Source organism: Papio anubis, chromosome 2 (genome assembly GCF_008728515.1).
Source record: "Papio anubis isolate 15944 chromosome 2, Panubis1.0, whole genome shotgun sequence".
In the NCBI taxonomy this organism is placed as follows: domain Eukaryota; kingdom Metazoa; phylum Chordata; class Mammalia; order Primates; family Cercopithecidae; genus Papio; species Papio anubis.
The window spans coordinates 106,570,362-106,593,897 of record NC_044977.1 but is presented as its reverse complement, the minus strand read 5'-3'; the positions used below and the strand labels follow the sequence as shown (position 1 = coordinate 106,593,897).

General features: G+C 51.1%; 1 protein-coding gene across 4 annotated transcripts; it reads left to right on the top strand.

Moving 5' to 3' along the window:
- The first annotated feature begins 5,128 nt into the window (after positions 1 to 5,128).
- Positions 5,129 to 22,690, top strand: ECE2 (endothelin converting enzyme 2). 4 transcript variants are annotated; one of them, XM_009201250.2, is made up of 19 exons: positions 5,148 to 5,314; positions 5,604 to 5,690; positions 6,015 to 6,150; positions 6,375 to 6,590; positions 7,048 to 7,172; positions 7,290 to 7,436; positions 7,615 to 7,680; positions 13,188 to 13,376; positions 14,336 to 14,478; positions 14,851 to 14,965; positions 17,148 to 17,258; positions 19,040 to 19,138; positions 19,244 to 19,321; positions 19,864 to 19,967; positions 20,171 to 20,281; positions 20,407 to 20,474; positions 20,652 to 20,842; positions 20,956 to 21,051; positions 21,686 to 22,690. In XM_009201250.2, exons 1-19 carry the CDS (start codon positions 5,276 to 5,278, stop codon positions 21,860 to 21,862), a joined length of 2,298 nt encoding a protein of 765 aa, XP_009199514.1. In that variant the 5' UTR covers positions 5,148 to 5,275; the 3' UTR covers positions 21,863 to 22,690. The 4 variants fall into 4 exon arrangements, with proteins under 4 accessions (XP_009199515.1, XP_009199514.1, XP_009199512.1 ...); XM_009201248.3 differs by having other exon boundaries at positions 5,158 to 5,314; positions 5,604 to 5,828; XM_009201251.2 differs by lacking the exon at positions 5,604 to 5,690 and having other exon boundaries at positions 5,129 to 5,314.
- Positions 22,691 to 23,536: the final 846 nt, after the last annotated feature.

Here is a 23,536-nt window from a genome sequence, read left to right as displayed (position 1 = left end):
AAACTCTGTCTCAAAAAAAAAGTGTTTATGTACTGGGGCTTGCCCCTTCTTTGTTGCTGAGAATCCTAAGGCCACCATACGAAGAAGCCTGGGCAAGTCTACTGGAAGAGAAGATAATACACAGAGACACTGTTCGGACATCCCAGCTGAAGCCCCAAAATGGAAATGAAGCCATACTAGACCGTGCTAAACCATCCAGCTCCTGCTGAGCTGGCCAATCCCAAAGCATCACAGAACATGAGAAATAATCAATATTTGTTATTTTAATCCAGTTTGAGATGATTTGTTACACAACAAAAGCTAATTGATATAAATATCCTGTGGATAATGATTATTTCCTGGAACAATTTCCTAGAAGTACATTTTCTGGGTCAAAGAGTGTGTACACTTTTATGCCTTTTGGTTCATATTGCCCAAAAGGTTGTATCAACTTCTAAGCTACCAGCAATGTATGAGTGTTCACATCTTCCATCTTTATCTATACTGACATTGATGTTTCTTTTGTTTTTGAGATGGAGTGTTGCTCTATCACCCAGGCTGCAGTGCAGTGGCACCATCTTAGCTCAGTGCAACCTCCATCTCCCAGATTCAAGCAATTCTCCTGCCTCAGCCTCCGGCATAGCTGGGATTACAGGCATCCACCACCACGCCCGGTTAATTTTTGTATTTTTAGTAGAGACTGGGTTTCACCATGTTGGCCAGGCTGGTCTCGAACTCCTGACCTCAAGTGATCCGCTCAGCTTAGCCTCCCAAAGTGCTGGGATTACAGGTATGAGCCGCCACACCAGGCCTCGTTGATGTTTCTTGTAATCTTCATGACTGTATTGTGTTTGTAAATTTAACACACAAGCCATTGTCCATTCCCTCTCAATTCACAATCAATTTAGACCAAAAATGAGATTATCCATGTAGGAAAAAAGACCAAAAAAGATTATTCAGTAGGAAAAAAAGATCAAAAAAAGATTATCCATGTAGGAAAGGAAGAGTAGAAGAGAGAGAAAATAGGAGAATAAGAGAGAAACAGAGTCAAAGATGATAAATACAGAGAAAGAAAATAGAAATATAAAATAGAGCAACTTCCAAGACTCTTATACATAGGGTATTTAACATGTAGTCAGAAATAGTTATGGGGGGCTGGGCGTGGTGGCTCAGGCCTACAGCACTTTGGGAGGCCAAGGCAGGAGGATTACTTGAGCTCAGGAGTTTGAGACCAACCTGGGCAACATAGTGAGACCTCATCTGTATGGAAAAAAAAAAAAAAAAAAAAGGCCAGGTGTGATGGCATGCACCTGTAGTCCCAGCTACTTGGGAGGCTGAGGTGGGAGAATCGCTTGAGCATAGGAGGTTGAGGCTGCAGGGAGCTCTGATAATGCCAGCCTGGGTGATAGAGCAGACTCTGTCTCTAAAAATTTGAAGGAAGGAAAGAAGGAAGGGAGGGAGGGAGGGATGGAGGGAGGGAGAGGAGGGATGGTTATGGGTCTAAAAATAATTTGGGTCATGAAAGAGACTTGAAAAGAAAGTGTCCATTTAGGCCAAGCCTAGTGCATCTGAGAGCACTGTAAAAATAGGTAACAGGCTCTATAATATGTGGTTGCATTTAATTCTCACAGCAACTCTCTGAGACAGGGGTGATTGTTCCCATTTTATAGATGAGAAAAATTAACAGTCAGAGCTTTCAAATAACTTGATAAAGATGATACAGCTGATAAAGAATTGAACCCAGATTTGAGCCCAAGTCTGCCTGTCTTGGAAATTTATGTATTTCCACTAGAAGGGATGTAGCAAAACAATAGCAACTAATGCAGGGAGGAAGTGTAGCCTCCTTTTGATTCATATTGCTAAACTGCTCTCCAGAAAGGAACCATACTCCCTGGGTTTGAATCCCAGCTCTGCCACTTACAAGCATATAACTCTTAGTGTTTCTATGCCTCAGTTTCCTCATCTGTAGAATAGCTTCATAAGTGTCATGAGTGCATAAGATGTAAACCACTTAGCGTAGTGGCTGCCACATAGTAAAGTACTGTCTAAACTTGCTGTTGCAGTGACCCTGGGAATATTTCTAATGATCCTGTTGCCAGGTGGCCCATATGCAGCAGCTTTCCTTATGCAATCATGCACCACATAACAACCTTTATGTCAATGATGGACTGCATGTATAATAACAGTGGTCGCATAAGATTATGATGTTGTAAGCCAGGCACAGTGGCTCACATCTGTAATCCCAGCACTTTGGGAGGCCAAGGCGAGCAGATCACTTGAGGTCAGGTGTTCAAGACCAGCCTGGCCAACATGGTGAAATCCCGTCTCTACTAAAAATACAGAAATTAGCTGGGCATGGTGGTGCGTGCCTGTAGTCTCAGCTACTCGGGAGGCTGAGGCAGGAGAATCGCTTGAACCCAGGAGGTGGAGGTTGCAGTGAGCCAAAATCGCGTCACTGCACTCCAGCTTGGCAACAGAGCGAGACTCCGTCTCAAACACACACACACACACACACACACACACACATTGAGTGCCCATTATGTGCCACGCTCTGTCCCATATACTTTACAAGTACTATTTCATTTAATTCTCACAACTAGCCTTTGAAATAGGTATTAGTCTTTTTTTTTTTCTTTTCTTTTCTTTTTTTTTTTTTTTTTTTGAGACAGAGTTTTGCTCTTGTTGCCCAGATTGGAGTGCAGTGGCACAATCTCAGCTCACTGCAACCTCCACCTCCTGGGTTCAAGTGATTCTCCTGTCTCAGCCTCCCGAGTAGCTGGGATTACAGGCGTGTGCCACCACACTCGGCTAATTTTTTGTATTTTTGGTAGAGATAGGGTTTCATCATGTTGACCTGGCTGATCTTGACCTCCTGACCTCAAGTGATCCACCTGCCCTCAGGTGATCCACCCTCCTCAGCCTCCCAAAGTGCTGGGTTACAGGCATGAGCCACCGTGTGTGGCCCGAAGTAGGTATTCTCACTTCCATTTTACAAATGAGGAAACTGAGTCTGGATCCAGAATCTTTTATCCTTACTGTGACACTGTACTGTCTCCAGTTTGAGAACTATGCAATTTTGGGATGAAAAATGCCAACAAAAGCAATACAACACTTCTCAGCCTGCTTCATTCATCATCTACTCTTTCTTAGCTGCAAGAACATTCTGCGTTAGATCCACTGCAGCAAGTTGTCTGAGAACTGAGGTGAGCATCAATAAATGGATTATGGGCCAGGCATGGTGACTCATGCCTGTAATCTCAGCACATTGGGAGGCCGAGGTGGGAGGATTGCTTAAGGCCTGGAATTCAAGACCAGCCTGGGCAAGATGGGCAAGACCACCCTGTTTCTACAAAAAAAATTTTAAAAATTAGCCAGGCACAGTGGCACCTGTCTGTAGTCCCAGCTACTAGGAGGCTCAGGTGGGAGGATTGCTTGAGCCCAGGAATTTGAGGCTGCAGTGAGTTATAATCATGCCACTGCACTCCAGCCTGAGCCACAAAGTGAGACACCCTTCTCTTATTTTATTTATTTTTTTGAGACCAAGTTTCACTCTTGCCCAGGCTGGGGTACAGCAGCACGATCTCAGCTCACGGCAACCTCCACCCCCCTAGGTTCAAGTGATTCTCCTGTCTCAGCCTCCCAAGTAGCTGGGATTACAGGTGCCCACCACCATGCCTGGCTAATTTTTGTATTTTTAGTAGAGATGGGTTTTCACCATGTTAGCTAGGCTGGTCTTGAACTCCTGACCTCGTGATCCACCCGCCTCGGCCTCCCCAAGTGCTGGAATTACAGGCATGAGCCACTGCGCCCGGTTGACACCCTTCTTGAGAGAAAGATGAGAAAGAAAGAGAGAGAGAGAGAAGGAAGGAAGGAAGGAAGGAAGGAAGGAAGGAAGGAAGGAAGGAAGGAAGGAAGGAAGGAAGGAAGGAAAGAGAGAGAGAAAGAGAGAGAGAGAAAGAAAGAAAGGAAAAGGGAGAGAGAGAGAGGGAGGGAGGAAGGAAGGAAGGAAGGAAATGGATTATGTGTTTGCTACCCATTCAAGCCTTCTCAGGTCAAATTCTTATACTCTGTCAGTGGGGGTGGGGGTGGAGGATGGGGAGAAGAAGATGAAGCGCACTCTCTTTTCCTTTTTTTTTTTTGAATTGTAAAACACTAGGCACTTTTCAGTGCAGCAGACTGCAATAACACCAGGCCTGATTAAGGAATGACAATATGGAAGGCAGATGGCAGATGCATGGGTGCCACACTATTGCTTTTCAGTTAAATATTGCTTGGTGTTAGTTTTTTTCTCCTTGTAAATCTCCCAAATAAAACGGTTTGCTTTCCCCAAGTTAGAAGTGTTAGCACGTCTTTTCTTTAAATATCTGTGCATGGCTGTTTTTTTCCCTGCCAATTTGTCACCATCTGTAACCCTCCCTTTATGAGATGATCTGATGACAGCAGTTATCTTGGAGAGTAGAAGTGTGGTCTTGAAGCACCATGGAAGAGTGGAGTCAGTGTGGGCTGTGTGTGTGGAGTGTATGCTCCCCCTGCACTTGGTGTGTGTACGTACAGAAACACAGTGTGCATGTGTGTTGGCTCTGGGTGTGTTGTGCGTGTGTACACTGTGTGTGAGTATGCAGAGTGTGTACATTCTGTGGGCATTTCATGTGCGTGTGTGGACTGTGTGCTGGGCATCGTGCCTGCCCGTGTCCTTGGCGTCTATGTGCTCTCTGCACATAGGTAGGTACCAAAGGTAGGTACCACGTGCACACCCTGAATGTGGGTGAACTGCCTGTGTGCTCTGTATTTGCCGGCTGAAGAGGGGCTGTGTGGACTACTGGGGGAAGACGTTCCTCAGGAGGGCATAATTTCTCTAAAGTGCTTAAAGGGGACGAAGAGAGCCTGAAATTTGGGGCAAGTAGGCCAAGGAATATTAGCAACCTCTGGGACTGGTTGCATTTCATTACTTTTCCTAGGAAAGTAAATTATGAGTGGCTTGAAGGAGGGTGCTGCTGAGATGGGGGGCGGACCATGAAGCGTGGAGGGGTCTCCGGTGTTGCCGGAGGGCAGCTGGAGCCTGCGGAGAGTCTCGGCGCGCTCCTCCCTCTCCCCCACGCTCCCCCCACCCCAGGCGGGGCGCCGCGTGGGGCGGGGGACTCCGGCGGGCGGGGGCGGCCGCGGCCCGGGCAGGGGTGCTGCGCAGCGGCCGGCAGTGATGGCTGGTGGCGGCGGGGCCGGGCAGGGGACCGGGGCCGCGGCCTGGGAGAGGGCCAGCTGCCGGGAGCCCTGAATCACCGCCTGGCCCGACTCCACCATGAACGTCGCGCTGCAGGAGCTGGGAGCTGGCAACAACGTGAGTGGCGGCCCCCGGGCTCCAGGGGAGGGAACCGGGTGGAGGGGGACGAGGCAGAGGGGTCGGCAGCAGAGGGGCAGGCGATGCCTGGCTCGCGGATGTAGGGCTGTGTCCCGGGCCTGGTGGAGCTGTGATAGAGAGACCCCAGGCCCGAGAGCGTGGCAGGTGGGAAGAGAAGGGCCCTCTTAGCAGGGGGGAGGGGTCCGCGAGGCAGGGGGCACTGGGGCAGGGTCGTGGGCAAAAAGCCCTCTCTGCCTGACCTCGGTTGGCAACCCCGACTGTCTGGCAGATGGTGGAGTACAAACGGGCCACGCTTCGGGATGAAGACGCAACGGAGACCCCCGTAGAGGGCGGGGCCTCCCCGGACGCCATGGAGGTGGGCAAGGGGGCTTCCCCTTTCTCACCAGGCCCCAGCCCTGGCATGACGTCTGGCACACCCAGGAGCTCTGGGCTGTTCTGGAGGGTCACCTGCCCCCACCTCCGCTCCATCTCTGGCCTCTGCTCTAGGACTATGGTGAGGCAATGCTAAGCCATGACGTTGCACAAAACAGACTCAGGGCTCAACTCACCAGCTGGCCTCATTGCCCCCGGGCCCAAAGTTAACCCTGTGGCTCTGAAAACTGCCTGTGGCTTCACCCTCTGGTGATCTTGGACCCCTGCCCTGCAGCTCAGTTGCTCTTTGTCCCCCTGTGTTCCCCAGGTGGGATTCCAGAAGGGGACAAGACAGCTGTTAGGCTCACGCACGCAGCTGGAGCTGGTCTTGGCAGGTGTCTCTCTACTGCTGGCTGCACTGCTTCTGGGCTGCCTTGTGGCCCTGGGGGTCCAGTACCACAGAGGTAGGTGGGCCCACACTCTTCATCAGCATTCATAACTAGGGGTTCTGGAGGCCAAAGGGCCTCTAAGATTTTCACTCGTGGGGGCCAAGCCTTCCCTGAAAAAAAGCCCTGGCTTTGCTTTCTCTTCTCAACCTTCCTGCTGTCATGGCCCTTGCAAAGAGTTTGCCTCTTCCAGACAGACAGACTGACAGTCTCCTACCCTCCCGCCGTGTCCCCTACCACAGACCCATCCCACAGCACCTGCCTTACAGAGGCCTGCATTCGAGTGGCTGGAAAAATCCTGGAGTCCCTGGACCGAGGGGTGAGCCCCTGTGAGGACTTTTACCAGTTCTCCTGTGGGGGCTGGATTCGGAGGAACCCCCTGCCCAATGGGCGTTCTCGCTGGAACACCTTCAACAGCCTCTGGGACCAAAACCAGGCCATACTGAAGCACCTGCTTGGTGAGTGGGGCTGTTAGGGACGCCTTGGGCCACTTATGTGCTTTATGCCTAGCACAGGGCCTGGCACTTAGCAGATAGTCAATGTCCATGAATGAGGAAGTGGATGGCTCTGTGAACACTCCAGAGGGTTGGGAGGCAGAGAGCAGGGACTCTTGAGAAGTGGGGATGGGTTTGACGGGGGCAGAACTCTGGGTATAATGGAGGACCGCTTCTCTGCACCCTGTTTGGAGCACTGTTGTGGTGTGGTAGACACCAGGGAGCCTGTACTGCTTAGATATACTTGAGTCTCCATGGACAGGGAGAGGAAGCCACGGCTTGCTGTTTCAGATACTCTTCCTGGGTCTGGGTTAGGAGGACTGCTCATTGACAAGGCAAGGAGAGGAACCGAGCAAGGGCCAGGGACTCCCTCTCAGCAGTTAACGTAATTGCCACCTGGATCCTATGTTCTGCCCCACAGAAAACACCACCTTCAACTCTAGTAGTGAAGCTGAGCGGAAGACACAGCGCTTCTACCTATCTTGCCTACAGGTGGAGCGCATTGAGGAGCTGGGAGCCCAGCCACTGAGAGACCTCATTGACAAGGTGGGGCCACTGAGCCAGCTGAGGGCAAGGGAGCAGGAGAGGCCTTGAGAGAGGAGATGGCCCAGGAACACTTTGGGAGCTCCTGTGCTAATTATTCCACTTATGGTTTCTACACAGATTGGTGGTTGGAACATTACAGGGCCCTGGGACCAGGATAACTTTATGGAGGTGTTGAAGGCAGTAGCAGGGACCTACAGGGCCACCCCATTCTTCACCGTCTACATCAGTGCTGACTCTAAGAGTTCCAACAGCAATGTTATCCAGGTGATGAGCTGGGAAAGGGTGAGGAGAGACTTAGGGACCCATTGCTGAGCCCAGACTTCCCTCTCGTGTGACAGGCAGGCTGGGCTGACCCCCGGCCCCCACCCCAACCCCTGCTGGGGAATTCAGGTTCCCATGGTGGGGAAAGCGAGGGGCTCACCTCCTTTCCTTGCCGTTGCAGGTGGACCAGTCTGGGCTCTTTCTGCCCTCTCGGGATTACTACTTAAACAGAACTGCCAATGAGAAAGTAAGGAACATCTTCCGAACCCCCATCCCTACCCCTTGCTGAGCTGGGCTGATCCCTGTTGACTTTTCCCTTTGCCAAGGGTCAGAGCAGGGAAGGTGAGCCTATCCTGTCACCTAGTGAACCAACTGCCCCTCCTTTCTTCCTTCTTTTCTTCCTCCCTCCCTCCCTTTCTTCCCCTTTTCCTTACTTCCTTTCTCTTGTTCTTCTAGTAGGTTTCATAGACACCTACTGTGTGCCAGGCCCAGTGGGGGAATACTGAGATATAAGTTTCCAAGCCATTGTCACAGGAAGCGTTCAATGTCAATGGGTTCCTGGACCTAGATAGCTGAGAACAAAGCTCACAAGAGGGTCCTGAGGATTCAGGAGAGACTTAGGGAGCCAGTGAAGTCTTCCTAAAGAGATTGCATTTGATCCAGGCCCTGTAGAATACATGGGAGTGCATGAGGGCATGCTGGGTAGAAAGAAGTTTAGGCCAGGTGCAGTGACTGACATCTGTAGTCCCGGCACTGCGGGAGGCCAAGGTGGGTGGATCACCTGAGGTCAGGAGTTCGAGACCAGCCTGACCAACAAGGTGAAACCCCGTCTCTACTAAATATACAAAAATTAGCCAGTCATGGTAGCAGGCACTTGTAGTCCCAGCTACTCAGGAGGCTGAGGCAGGAGAATTGCCTGAACCCGGGAGGCAGAGGTTGCAGTGAGCTGAGATCGCGCCACTGCACTCCAGCCTGGGTGACAGAGCGAGACTCCAACTAAAAAAAAAAGAAAAGAAAAGAAAGAAAGAACAGTTTGCCGGGTGCAGTGGCTCACACCTGTAATCCCAGCACTTTGGGAGGCCGAGGCAGGTGGATCATGAGGTCAGGAGTTCGAGACCAGCCTGGCCAAGACGGTAAAATCCTGTCTCTACTAAAAATACAAAAATTAGCTGGCCATGGTGGCACACGCCTGTAGTCCAGCTACTTGGGAGGCTGAGGCAGGAGAATCGCTTGAACTCGGGAGTGGGAGGTTGCAGTGAGCCGAGATCATGCCATTGCACTCCAGCCTGAGTGGCAAGAGCAAAACTCCATCTAAAAAAAAAGAAAGAAAGAACACTTTAAACAAAAGTGTTGATGAGGCCGAGCACAGTGGCTCACACCTGTAATCCCCGCACTTTGGGAGGCTGTGCGGATCACTTGAGGTTAGGAGTTCGAGACCAGGCTAGCCTACAGGGTAAAAACCCGTCTCTACTGAAAATACAAAAATTAGCCAGGCATGGTGGCAGACACCTGTAATCTCAGCTACTTGGGAGGCTGAGGCAAAGAGAATCGCTTGAATCCAGGAGGCAAAGGTTGCAGTGAGCCAAGATGGCGCCACTGCGTTCCAGCCTGGGCAACAGAGCGCGGCTCTGTCTCACAAAAAAAAAAAAAAAAAGTGTTGAAGAGGGAAAGGCTAGGTGTGTTTGGACCATGGCGAGGGGTCCACTATGGTAAAGTACAGAACTCAAGGCAGATGAGAGGCTGGAGAGGTGGGCAGGAATGGGTTATGGAGGGGACCTTGAATAGCACACTACGGAGTTTATTCTGTAGCTCCCGGAGAGCCACTGCATGCTCCAAAGTAGGGAGGCAGCGCAGTGCTTTGGGAAGTCAGTTTGTTTGGGGTGTGAAAAGTAGATGTGAGAAAGAAAGCGTGGAGATGAATTAAGAGTGTCTGCGGTACTCTGTGCTCTGAGTCAGGAAGGTCCCAAATGAAAGACGTGGCAGAAGGAATGGTAAGAAGAGGAGGATGTAAGAGATATCATCAAGTCAGAATCATGAGTTCTTGGTGCCTGGATGTTAGAGGAAGGAAGAGGTGAAGATGGCTGAAGCTGTTCACTTTCATGATGGTGGAATGGAGGGGTGCCTTGGGAATTAGGGGTATCTGTAGGAAGAACCAGCTTAGGGTACATTGAGAAAGAGGAGACAGTGCAATGTCACAGGAATAGGAGAGACTTTGGAGCCAGACCTGCATTTCAGTCTCAGCTCTGCTGCTTGGTGCAAGTTAATTAATCTCTCTGATGCTATTCCCTCATCCGTAAACAGGGGATCATAGCATCAACCTTATGCGGTGTTGGGAGTAGGTTAGGGGTACAAACCTACGCTCCTGCATGTGGAAGATGCTCAGGGTGTGGGAGTTGCTCCTTTTAGACATGTGAGTTTGCTGGAACCTGAGCACCTTACATACAGAGAGGCCAGCAGGCAGCTGGGAAAGCCGTGCGGAGTCCTGAAGAGAGAATAACCCTGAAAGGACCCAGAGCTTGAGAGGCATCTCCTTAGAAACCCAACCAGGCCACGCGGGGTGGCTGTAATCCAAACACTTTGGGAGGCCGAGGCGGCCTGATTACTTGAGGACAGGAGTTTGAGACCAGCTGGCCAACATGGTGAAACCCCATCTCCACGAAAAATACAAAAATTGGGCCAGGCGTGGTGGCTCTCGCCTGTAATCCCAGCACTTTGGGAGGCCAAGGCAGGTGGATCACTTGAGGTCAGGAGTTTGAAACCAGCCTGACCAATATGGTGAAACCCCATCTCTAATAAAAATACAAAAATTAGCCCGATGTGGTAGCGGGTGCCTATAATCCCAGCTACTTGGAAGGCTGAGGCAGGAGAATCGCTTGAACCCGGGAGGTGGAAGTTACAGTGAGCTGAGATGGTGCCACTGCACTCTAGCCTGGGCAACAGAGCAAGACTCTGTCTCAAAAAAAAAGAAAGAAAAGAAAAAAGAAACCTAAACAAAGGCTTTGAAGAGGTGAGACAGGAGGAGGACAGAGAAAGGACAGAAGGAGATCCTTGTATTTTAAGGGCAGTGGGAGAAAAATAGTAAAAGAGATTGCTGTGGAGTAGGACAATCATTTGTCCTTCTGTCATTCATTCAGAAACATATGCTGACCATCCCTTGGCCAGACCCTCCTCTAGACATATGGTGAACAAGACACTTCTACTACCCTCTGAATGGGGAAGAAGGCATACAACAGTTTGCTACACAGTTGTCCTGTTTCCAGTTGTTGGGACTATTATAGAGAAGAAGCATAGGGTTCTGAGAGCAAGTGCGAACAGGAACCTGCCTAGTTCCAGGGTGCGGATAGGCTGCAATGAAGGGAGAGGGCTCTGCAAAGGCAATAGGTTATGCAAAGGCTCCAAGGTGGGAAGGCATATGGCCCACTGGCCATTCTCAGTGGGAGAGGGAGCAGGAGGGGCATGCAGGCCAAGGCCTTCTGGACAAGTCCATAGGCTCACGCTATGCAGGAGCATTGTGGGCCAAATTTAGGATTCATCCCAAAAGAAATGGAAGGGGAAACTTAAAAGTGATGTGAACAGATGTGTGATTTTGACATCATCTGAGTAGGAGAGGAGATAATTTTTACGATTTGGGAGAGAACCACGTCCTTCAACCCTTTGATAGGGGCAAGAGGAAAGACTTGGGTTTGACTGTCAGCATGTCACTGGTTGCCTTCAGGAAGCCTCCTGTGCTGGGATCTAGAGAAAGATGAAACGCAAAAGGTTGAGATAGGATGAAAACTAAGAGTAGGCTGGGTGCAGTGGCTCACGCCTGTGGCCCCAGCACTTTGGGAGGCCGAAGTGGGCAGATTACCTGAGGTCAGGAGTTCGAGACCAGCTTGGCCAACATGGCGAAACGCTGTCTCTACTAAAAATACAAAAATTAGCCAGGTGTGATGGCCCACGCCTGTAATCCCAGCCACTGGGGAGGCTGAGGCAGGAGAATTGCTTGAACCCGGGAGGTGGAGGTTGCAGTGAGCTGCGATCACACACCTGCACTTCAGCCTGGGTGACAGAGGGAGATGCCATTTCAAACAAACAAACAAACAACAACAACAACGACAAAAAACTAAGAGTAAAGCAGGGTTCAGGAGAGTCTCAAAAGTAAGCACTAAGCTGAAGGTGAGGAGGTAGAGAGAAGGGGTATGATGAGATCACTGGTTTAGCTAACCATCCCCCTCAGGAGCTGGGATGACTGGGATTGGTACTCAAACCTCTTCCTCTGATGCCAGCAGCAAGTAAGAGGAGAGGTGAGGGACAGGAGGAATTTGAAATACACAGAATGGATATTAAGGGATCTAAAACTTCTTGGTAAGTAGAAGAGGAGATGGTCTTTGGTGATTTGGGGAGCCCAGGTGGGCCTTCAGATTGAGTGGAAAGTGATTTCTGGGAGGAGGATTAAGGGAATTGGCACAGAGCAGTGTTGAGTGTCTGTTTGCAGGTTTTCATCCTGTTATTCAACAGACATTTATTAAGCACCTACTATGTGGCAGACAGTTGCACTTGGGCCTAAAATTACAGTGGTGAACAAAGCAAACACAGCCCTGCCTTCATGGAGCCTCAGGGCCAGAAGGGGTGAGGCCGCATGAGTTTGTACTGGACCCGGGCAGGGCCAGGGCCGCCATGGCCCTGGGTTCATTGGGCCTGGGCCACATTCTCACTCTGCCATCCGCTAGTTTGTGATGGAAGTCAAGCCGTGTCATCTTCCTAAGTTTGTCCCCTGGGGTGTGAAATGGGACTCATCTTCACTTCATGAAGTTGCTGTGCAGGGAGGAAAGGATACACTGTATGGAAAGCCTCTAATAGAGAGTCTGATGCATGTCCACAGAAGTGGTCACTAAATGTTTCTTTTCCATGCTTTTCTCTCCCTTGGAGACCAGCAGGTAGTGGAGAAAGCAGCAAGCTTGAGGCCTGGCAGGATGGGAGGTAATAGAGGCCTGAGGATACCATGGCCCAGATCCCCTGTGAGGTCCAGTCAGCTGTTCAGTGAAGGCACATGGTCACTGATGGGCTGGGACAACTAGCAGGGATCTAGGAAACAAGAAGGCAAAGCCGTATGGGAAGCAGGCCCATCTGCTGGACAGACACTTGCAGAGCATTTACTCTGTTCTAGTCCCTAGAGACAGTAATGAGTAAGCTGCTGTAACTTGGAACAATGCTCTGCTGGAACTCACCTTCTCCTTGGGGAAATAGATGACAAACAAGTACAGAAGTAAGTAAACAAGGCCAGGCACTGTGGCTGATGCCTGTAATCCCAGCACTTTGCAAGGCCAAGGCGGGCAGATCACCTGAGGTCAGGAGTTTGAGACCAGCCTGGCTAACATGGTGAAACCCCGTCTCTACTAAAAACACAAAAAATTAGCCAGGCGTGGTGGCGGGCGCCTGTACTCCCAGCTACTCGGGAGGCTGCAGCAGGACAATTGCTTGAACCCGAGAGGTGGAGGTTGCAATAAGCTGAGATCGCACCACTGCACTCCAGCCTGGGCAACAGAATGAGACTTAATCTCAAAAAATAAAATAAAATAAAATAAAACAAAAGAAGTAAACAATACTTAGCCGATGGTGGTAAGCAGTGTGTCAGAAATGAAACAGGTCATCCAAGGAGGCTTCCAGAATCAAGCAGAAGAGATAGTGAGCAGAGGTGGTGGTAAGAATAGATCTTCTCAGCCTTGGGCAGGACTTGTTGCTGGGCTCTGAGGGTCATCTGGGCCTTGACAGGTGCTCACTGCCTATCTGGACTACATGGAGGAGCTGGGGATGCTGCTGGGTGGGCGGCCCACCTCCACGAGGGAGCAGATGCAGCAGGTGCTGGAGTTGGAGGTACAACTGGCCAACATCACAGTGCCCCAGGACCAGCGGCGCGATGAGGAGAAAATCTATCACAAGATGAGCATTTCGGAGCTGCAGGTGGGGCAGGCAGGGGACTGGAGACATCTGAGAGGGGCCAGCCCTGGAACACACCACCCAGCTTCCCTCCATGCCATCTCCCCAAGGCAGCCAGTCCTTTCCTCATTCCCTTGCATTTCTGTGCTTTCCAGTTGCACTGGGAAAAACATGGTGTCCATTTAGGGCCACCTCTGGTCCCTTTCTTGTTGCCTGGGGATGCATGGAGGGATTGTGTTAAAAATGTGTAACAGTGTCTATGAGATGTCCACAAAACAGTCAGAATAGGCTGGACATGGTGGCTGACACCTGTAATCCCAGCACTTTGGGAGGCCGAGATGGGTGGATCACCTGAGGTCAGGAGTTCAAGACCAGCCTGGCCAACATGGTGAAACTCCATCTCTACTAAAAATAAAAAATTAGCCAGACTTGGTGGCACATGCCTGTAATCCCAGCTACTCGGGAGGCTGAGGCAGGAGAATCACTTGAACCTGGGAGGCGGAGGTTGCAGTGAGCTGAGATCATGCCATTGTACTCCAGCTTGGGTGACAAGAGCGAAACTCCATCTCAAAAAAAAAAGATAGAAGTGGAAGTTTCTACTGGAGGACCGGTACTGTGCCAGGCCATTAACACTTTAGATGTTGGATTATGGAAAAGTTGGGGTGGGATGTGGTTCTGGAGGAGAAGCCAGTATGTGTGGGGTGTCAGGGGAGTGGTATTTTATCAATTGTTAGGAAAATATTTGAATATCTAGGCCCCAGCTGAATGTCACAAGTAGTGGTTATCCTTGTATAATAAGTGGCTGGGCTCCCAGATTGGAGGTGCCCAGGCCTGGAAAAGGGTATATTACAGGAAGGAGTCGCCATGAAGCCAGTAGTTGTTGCTATGGCAATGGGAAGGGCTCCCAGGCTCCAGCATACAGTGGGGGAGGGTTCTGCTGGAAGTGAGTCAGGCAGGCAAGGCCTGAGATTTTTTTCTCTCAGGCTCTGGCGCCCTCCATGGACTGGCTTGAGTTCCTGTCTTTCTTGCTGTCACCATTGGAGTTGAGTGACTCTGAGCCTGTGGTGGTGTATGGGATGGATTATTTGCAGCAGGTGTCAGAGCTCATCAACCGCACAGAACCAAGGTGTGGGGGGATCCCAAGGTGAGGGTGGGTTCCGTGGAGGTCTCCAGCAAGGCTGGGCATAGTGGACTGGCCCAGCCACACAGAACAACATTTGATAATGCCAGGAGCCTTCCAAACATCAAATCAGAATGCCTATGGGCTTTTCATCTGTGCTAGGGTTTCAGGGTTCTCCCTGTGATCTCTGTTCCCACACCTCTCTCCAACCTGACCTCTACAGGCAGGTATGTGGCCCCGGGGCCAAAGAGGAACTCTGGGACAGCTTCCACATATGCCTCTCAGGACTTCTGCAGCCTGCATGTTCCTAGGGGCTGGTTTGGGGGGTGGAAAGGGCATCCCACCTGCCCTTTTCTTATTTTCTGGTCTGGTTGTCAGCATCCTGAACAATTACCTGATCTGGAACCTAGTGCAAAAGACAACCTCAAGCCTGGACCGACGCTTTGAGTCTGCACAAGAGAAGCTGCTGGAGACCCTCTATGGCACTAAGAAGGTGGGCTCTCTGACTTTGCCTCCACGTTCTGATCCAGTCTAGCTGATGCTGCACGCCTTCAGTGTATCAGGCACCATGTGCCTCATGGTGCACAGGTGCATACTATGGAGCGCAGAATTTGGAAGCAAGCCGACTTGGGTTCCAACCCCAACTCATTCATTTTCTAGCCTGTAGGACCTTGGGCATGTCACCTCTGAAAGTGCTGGGATTACAGGCATGAGCCACCGTGCCCAGCCCACAACTAATTTTATATCCAGTCAGTCGCCCATGCAAAAAACATGAGAGTCACTCCAGTGACTCTCAGGACACTCTTAGTGACACTGTCCATTTTCTGCTCTGTAAAGCAGGAATAACTTGGAGGGTTGTCAAGAAGAGTATTAGCATTCACATAACATAAGTGAAGCATCTACACAGTATATGGTATGTATAGGCACTCAGCTTCGATGAGGAGGATGGAGAGGATATAATAAATAATGCAGTATTTAGTTTCAAGATGCCCCATTAAGTGGGGGGAGTGGACATATAAACAAATACATTATATTTTGTGGTGATAAGTGCTCACACTGAGTGAAAGACTTTTGTGCTATAGGACAGAGGTGGGACAGCACATTTCACCTGGGGGGTTGGTGGGGAAGGGCATCAGAGAAGCGTTTTTTGAGAGGTGCCGTGTGATGGAAAAGTTCACCAAGAAAGCTGAGGAGAAAGGCATTCCAGGGACAAGGAACGCCATGTGCAAATTCCTAGAGGCCAAAAGGAGCATGGTGGCTTTACACATATTCTGGCATGAGCTTGAGAAGAGGGCAACTGAGAGGCAGGGTTTGGTAAGGTGGGCATGGGGCACTCGGGAAGGGACCTGAATATTGTGTCGAGAAGTCCGGCCTTGATTGTTTCACAGATGGGGCTCCATGGGAGTAGCCATGGAGAGGAGAAACACAATTGGGTTATGTATGAGATGATATTTCTGGTGGCTAAATGGAAGATGGAGGGGAGCAGCAGGGACACGAGGATGAGAATGGAGTCAGGGTGTCCAGTTAAGAGGCAATTGCAGGCTGGGCGGGGTGGCTCATGCCTGTAATCTCAGCACTTTGGGAGGCCAAGGTGGGCGGATCACTTGAAGTCAGGAGTTCAAAACCATCCTGGCTAAGACGGTGAAACCCCATCTCTACCAAAAGTACAAAAAATTTGGCCGGGCATGGTGGCAGGTGCCTTTAGTCTCAGCTACTTGGGAGGCTGAGGCACGAGAATGGCATGAACCCGGGAGGTGGAGCTTGCAGTGAACTGAGACTGCGCGACGGGGGGCTTCCCGGGGTTAAGGATTTCGGAGTTCGCTAACCAGAAAAAAAAAAAAAAAAGTCAAGTCTGGGTGCGGTGGCTCAAGCCTGTAATCCCAGCACTTTGGGAGGCCAAGACAGGCGGATCACAAAGTCAGGAGATTGAGACCATCCTGGCTAACATGGTGAAACCCCGTCTCTACTAAAAAAAACAAAAAAACTAGCCGGGCGAGGTGGCAGGCGTCTGTAGTCCCAGCTACTCGGGAGGCTGAGGCAGGAGAATGGTGTAAACCTGGGAGGCGGAGCTTGCAGTGAGCTGAGATTTGGCCACTGCACTCCAGCCTCGGCAACAGAGCAAGATTCTGTCCCAAAAAAAAAAAGAGTCAAAGTAGTTGAATGTGGGGGTTAGGGAGATGGAGGAAGCTGGAGTGACTCCCAGGTTTCTTGCATGGGAGACTGACTGGATATAAAATTAGTTGTGGGCCGGGCACAGTGGGTCATGCCTGTAATCCCAGCACTTTGGGAGGTCAAAGTGGGCAGATCGCTTGAGCTCAGGAGTTCAAGACCAGCCTGGGAAACATGGTGAGACCCCATCTCTACTAAAAAATACAAAAGAAAATAGCCTGGCATTGTGGCATGTGCCTGGGGTCCCAGCTACTCGGGAGGCTGAGGTGGGAGGATCACTTGAGCCCGGGGGACAGAGGTTGCAGTGAGCAGTGATTGCACCACTATACTCCAGCCTGGGTGATAGAGTGAGACCCTGTCTCAAAAAAAGACAGATGTGGCACTGAGCAAACCCAGGACTCTGTTGTCCAGAGCTAAGAAGGGCTGCTAGCCCCAGTGACAGAGAAAGGCCCTCTGACTGGAGGACATAGCCATCTCTGGGGGCCTGGCTCTTTGTCCCTTAACAGTCCTGTGTGCCGAGGTGGCAGACCTGCATCTCCAACACAGATGACGCCCTTGGCTTCGCTTTGGGCTCCCTCTTCGTGAAGGCCACATTTGACCGGCAAAGCAAAGAAATTGTGAGTCTACAAGATTATTTTAACGCTATGCCCTCAAAATTGACTGTTCATGTATGTGCCGACATATAGAAAAACAATGGGGGCCAGGCGTGGTGGCTCATGCTTGTAATCCCAACACTTTGGGGGACCAAGGCAGATGAATCACGAGGTCAGAAGTTCGAGACCAGCCTGGCCAACATGGTGAAACCCCGTCTCTCTAAAAATACAAAAAATTAGCCGGGTGTGGTGGCGGGTGTCTGTAATCCCAGCTACCTGGGAGGCTGAGGCAGGAGAATCACTTGAACCCAGGAGGCGGAGGTTGCCGTGAGGTGAGATCATGCCAGTGCACTCCAGCCTTGGTCGACAGAGTGAGACTCCGTCTCAAAAAAAAAAAAAAAACAAGGCTGGGCGCGGTGGCTCACGCCTGTAATCCCAGCACTTTGGGAGGCCGAGGCGGGCGAATCACGAGGTCAGGAGATGGAGACCATCCTGGCTAACATGGTAAAACCCCGTCTCTACTAAAAAAGACAAAAAAATTAGCCGGGTGTGGTGGCGGGAGCCTGTAGTCCCAGCTACTCGGGAGGCTGAGGCAGGAGAATGGTGTGAACCCAGGAAGCAGAGCTTGCAGTGAGCAGAGATCACGCCGCTGCACTCCAGCCTGGGCAACAGAGCAAGACTCCGTCTCAAAAAAAAAATAAAAAAACCAAAGAAAAACAACTGGATGTAAATTCATGAACAAATGAAGTGCTGCTTTGGGCAGTGGGATTATAAGCGTCCTTTAAAGTTGTCTATGTGTTTATGTTTATATAACTTGAAGAAATATTTATTTATTAGGATATTATAATGGATGTGCTTAAACTATTACCTGTAAGGATGTTTATGGTTTTTATGGCAATGTTGTTTATCATAGCAGAAAATAAGAACTGGTTAAATGTCCAACTATAGGGTAAAGGAAAAATAAATTGTGGTTAGGATGGGTTGTGAGGATCCTTAAACAGCTGATATATCTTTCAGTGAAAAAAGTAGGTTACAAAAAATATATACCTAATACAACATAATTCCATATTTTATGTGCATATCAGGGGAGGGAAAAACTCTAGAAGTGGGTAATCAAAATGTTAAAAGAACTTACCTATGAATGAGTGATTTATAGCTGGTCTGTTTTCTTTTTCAATTCTCAGTTTTCCAAATTTTCTGTGAATGCCCTCTTTTCATAATCAGATAAAAATCATTGCACTAGGCTGGGCACGATGGCTCACGCGTGTAATCCCAGCACTTTGGGAGGCTGAGGTGGGTGGATCACGTGGTCAGGAGTTCAAGACCAACCTGACCAAGATGGTGAAACCCCATCTCTAGTAAAAATACAAAAATTAGCCCGGCATGGTGGCAGGCGCCTGTAATCCTAGCTACTTGGGAGGCTGAGGCAGGAGAATTGCTTGAACCCGGGAGGCGGAGGTTGCAGTGAGCTGAGATCGCGCCACTGCACTCCATCCTGGGTGACACAGCCAGACTCTGTCTCGAAAAAAAAAAAATCATTGCACTATATTAAATTATGATATTAATTTGATGAACTTATTGTCAATTAAAATGTTTATTTAATTAAGAAAAAAGCCAGCCACAATCCCAGTACCTTTACAAATGGTGTTTCCTTCTTGTCCTCTCTAGGTGCTCAGCTGTATTTCATTAGTCTAGGCGTTCCCATTTCCCCTGGGGGGACAGGGATGGGGCACCAGGGTGGATGGGGGGCAGGGCAAGGATGCATTCAGTGCAGGGGTAGGCTGACTTTGCCTCCTCCCTCCCAGGCAGAGGGGATGATCAGCGAAATCCGGACTGCATTTGAGGAGGCCCTGGGACAGCTGGTTTGGATGGATGAGAAGACCCGCCAGGCAGCCAAGGAGAAAGTGAGCGGTGGCTAGAGTTGGGGCGCCATCTTGAGGTGGGGTTCAAGGATACAGTTTTGCTAGGAACCTGGGGAAGGAAACAAACCCTTAACCTGGTCTCTTCAGGCAGACGCCATCTATGATATGATTGGTTTCCCAGACTTTATCCTGGAGCCCAAAGAGCTGGATGATGTTTATGATGGGGTAAGTACCTGAGCTCATCAGTGCTGAACTTCAGCCCTGTAGAGGACACTGTTCTTTGGGCTTAGTAACTGGGGCTCAAGCACTGGGAAAGAGGTGTTCGTCGGTTTCTTTTAGAGGCAGATGGAGGTAACCAGCATTGTTAAAGTGTTGGCTCTGTGTCAGGCTGCAGGCCAAACAGCAGTGAAATATAGTGTTAACGAGCCAAGATTTGGAGTCAAGCCTAATCATATTCTGTTTCTACCCCTAACTTGGTAACCTTACCAAAACCTCTCTAGGCCTCGGTTTCATTTTCTGTAAAATGGGGGTCCTACTAGTGCCTATCTCATAGGGTTGTTGTGAGATAAATGAGTGCAGTATGTAAAAAAAAAAAAAAAAAAGCACCCATAACATAAATGCCCTTTAAATATTGCCGATTATGGTTTACTAGATATTTTACAGTTGAGGAAACTGAGGTTTGGAGAGATACTGAGTAGCCAAACTGGGGCTATTATCTTCTCCAATGGATTCTCTTGCTCTCTTTCTACTTCCCACCTTTCCCATAGTACGAAGTTTCCGAAGATTCTTTCTTCCAAAACATGTTGAATTTGTACAACTTCTCTGCCAAGGTGATGGCTGACCAGCTCCGCAAGCCTCCCAGCCGAGACCAGTGAGAATGAGGGGGCGGACATAGACACTAGGGGCGGCGGGAGAGGTGGGGAAAGGTTTCCTGGGATGGGGGAAAAGGGTGGCAAGATTGCTCCCAGACCAGAGGCCCCAAGCCCTTGCAGGAGGTAGGTGGGGCAGGGCTGCTGGGAGGGGAACAGTGTCAGGAGAGTCGGGAGCCTCAGCCTCTCCCTCTTCCTCCTCCAGGTGGAGCATGACCCCCCAGACAGTGAATGCCTACTACCTTCCAACTAAGAATGAGATCGTCTTCCCCGCTGGCATCCTACAGGCCCCCTTCTATGCCCGCAACCACCCCAAGTGTGTCTGAAGCAGGAGGGGCTGGGTGCTGGGGCCTGGGCCTGTGGCTGAGCTGGGAGCAGGGCTAGAGGTGGGATTCAGAAGTACCCCCACCATGTCCTCACTTGCCATTCCTCACCTACCAGGGCCCTGAACTTTGGTGGTATCGGTGTGGTCATGGGCCACGAGTTGACACATGCCTTTGATGACCAAGGTAGGGGCCCATGGAGTCGTCCCCTGGAGCCTAGAATTCCCAGTGGCTCCTGCAGGGCCTTGGGACATTGATGTAGCCCCAAGGGACCTGGAGTCTATGGACCAGGGCTGGTGGGGGCACTGCTGCCCCCGAGATGAGGTCTGGTTTTGGTGGGGTGCAAAGGTGAGTTCTCCTTAGGGCGCGAGTATGACAAAGAAGGGAACCTGCGGCCTTGGTGGCAGAATGAGTCACTGGCAGCCTTCCGGAACCACACGGCCTGCATGGAGGAACAGTACAATCAATACCAGGTCAATGGGGAGAGGCTCAACGGCCGCCAGACGCTGGGGGAGAACATTGCCGACAACGGGGGTTTGAAGGCTGCCTACAATGTGAGTGGCCTGACCAGCCCTCCAGCGGCTGAGGCCTGCTGGCCTGGGGTGAAAGGTGCTGGGTGGATGGGGGCAGGCCTGGATGGGCTTGCTGCCCACTGTTCTGTCCCCAGGCTTACAAAGCGTGGCTGAGAAAGCATGGGGAGGAGCAGCAGCTGCCAGCCGTGGGGCTCACTAACCACCAGCTCTTCTTCGTAGGATTTGCCCAGGTATCACCCTCTGGGAAGGCCTGGGGTCTGCCCCTTTGTCCTGCTCCCTCCTGAGTATGTCATTAGGAGAAGTCTGGGGCATGTGTCAAAGGGGCTGGGGAATGGGGCTGAGGCTGGGGCGTGAAAGGTGGGCTGGGAAGGCCTGTGCCCAGAGCCTCTTGGCCAGCTGGGGCCCACAAAGGCAGCCTGAAGAGGCCTGAGCAGGAGAACGCCTCGGTAGGATTTTACATAGCTCAAAGGGCAGGGTTGCGTGCTTGAGGGGCACAGGGTGGGGCAAAGGGTGGCAAAGGGGGCAAACATTGATCCTCACGCTGTTCCTGTGAGGAAGGCATGCAGGAAACTAAAGCTCGGGACGCAGAGTGGCCTGTCCGGGGCTGCCCAGGCATAGAGTAAGTGGCAGAGCAAGGACTCAGGCAGAACCTCCACTGGGCAGCCACAGCAGGCAGCTTCCGGAGCTCCGCTTTTTCCCCTCTTCATGTCCATGCTGGGCAGCCCGATGTCCAGGGCAATTTTGGAAGGAACTTGGGAGGGGCTGCAGCAGTGGTGGTTTGTGTCTCTGGGATGGCTGTAGCCGACTCTAAGGCCCGGCTCCACACTAGACACCATATGCCCCCATGTCTGTCCTGGCCTGCAGGTATGGTGCTCGGTCCGCACACCAGAGAGCTCTCACGAGGGGCTAGTGACGGACCCCCACAGCCCTGCCCGCTTCCGCGTGCTGGGCACTCTCTCCAACTCCCGTGACTTCCTGCGGCACTTCGGCTGCCCTGTCGGCTCCCCCATGAACCCGGGGCAGCTGTGTGAGGTGTGGTAGACCTGGATCAGGGAAGAAATGGCCGGCTGTCACCAGACCTGGGGCAGCTCTCCTGACAAAGCTGTTTGCTCTTGGGTTGGGAGGAAGCAGATGCAAGCTGGGCTGGGTCTAGTCCCTCCCCACCACAGGCAACACGAGTACAGTCCCTCACTCCCCACCACAGGTGACACAAGTACAGTCCCTCCTCAATCACCACATTGTGCCTCTGCTTTGGGGGTGCCCCTGCCTCCAGCAGAGCCCCCACCATTCACTGTGACATCTTTCCATGTCACCCTGCCTGGAAGAAGTCTGGGCAGGGAGGCCAGTTCCCACGGGAAGGAGTCTGCCTCTTCTGGCCCCAAGCTTACTCAGCCTGGCGGCCATGGGGCCTGCCGTGCCTGCCCCACTCTGACCTGCAGGCCTGGATGGTGTACCTTCTGGACTTCTCCCCAGGCTCACTCAGTGCGTACTTAAGGGTGGACTCAGCTCTGTCTGGCTCACCCTCAGGGGCTACCCACACCTCACCCTGTGCTCCTTGTGTCACTGCTCCCAATGCTGCTGCTGACCCTCACTGACAGCTCCCAGTGGAAGCCCAAGGGCCTCTGAAAGCCTCCTGCTGCCCACCGTTTCCCTGGGCTGAGAGGGGAAGTGCATATGTGTAGCGGGTACTGGTTCCTGTGTCTTAGGGCACAAGCCTTAGCAGGTGATTGATTCTGCCTAGACCAAGCAGGAAAGCAGATAGAGCAGGGAAAAGGAAGAACAGAGTTTATTTTTACAGAAAAGAGGGTGGGAGGGTGTGGTCTTGGCCCTTATAGGACCCTGTGCCAATAAATAGACATGCATCCGTCAGCCTGTCTCTTCCTTCAGTCCTGTTTTCATGGATCCATTCACTCATTCCACCAGTGTCTACAGAGCAACTACTGTATGCCAGCCACTCTCCTCAATGCTCATTTACTCACTCAGCAGATACAGGGGACTGAGATTTGAAGCCCAGAGAAGACAGAGAAAGAGAGGCAGGATAGAGGAATGGAAGGAAGTTGAGTCTGGCTGGGCAGAATACATTGTCTGCTAACTGGTGGCCATAGCCCCATCCCCAGCTGTTCTACAGCTGGAAGGATTTGCTGCTTCCCTCCACTGGTGCATGCAGCCGGGCCTGACACTGAGTCTGGGTAACTACTGGGCCAGGGTCAACTTGGAAGATGGGCAGCCCTTACCCTGCAGTGGTGGGAAGTCCTGGGCGAGGTAGCATATCACTCCCTGAGCTCCCAGAGCTCAAAGCCCTGGCCTTCCCTTGTAGCTGAAAAGACAAACATTTCCTTCTAGCCTCAAAGACTCAGAGCTCCTGAGAGTCACTCATTCCACCTACACGCACTCATCAGGCCTACCAAGTGCCAGGCACAGAGACTGCGCATATGGACTCTACCCTCCAGAGTGAGGGAGGGAAAAGGAACATTGACTGAATACCTCCTGTGTTCCAGGCACCTGTGCTAGGTGGCTCATTTCTTTATTCATTCATCCATTTATTAAGTTATACATTCATAGACTTATTTTCAAAAAATATATTGATTTATCAACAATGTGTCAGGCACTGGTGATACAAAAATGAATAGGATAGGTGAGGTGGTGCACCTGTAGTCCCAACTACTCAGGAGGCTGAGGTGGGAGGATTGCTGGAGCTCAAGAGTTCAAATCCAG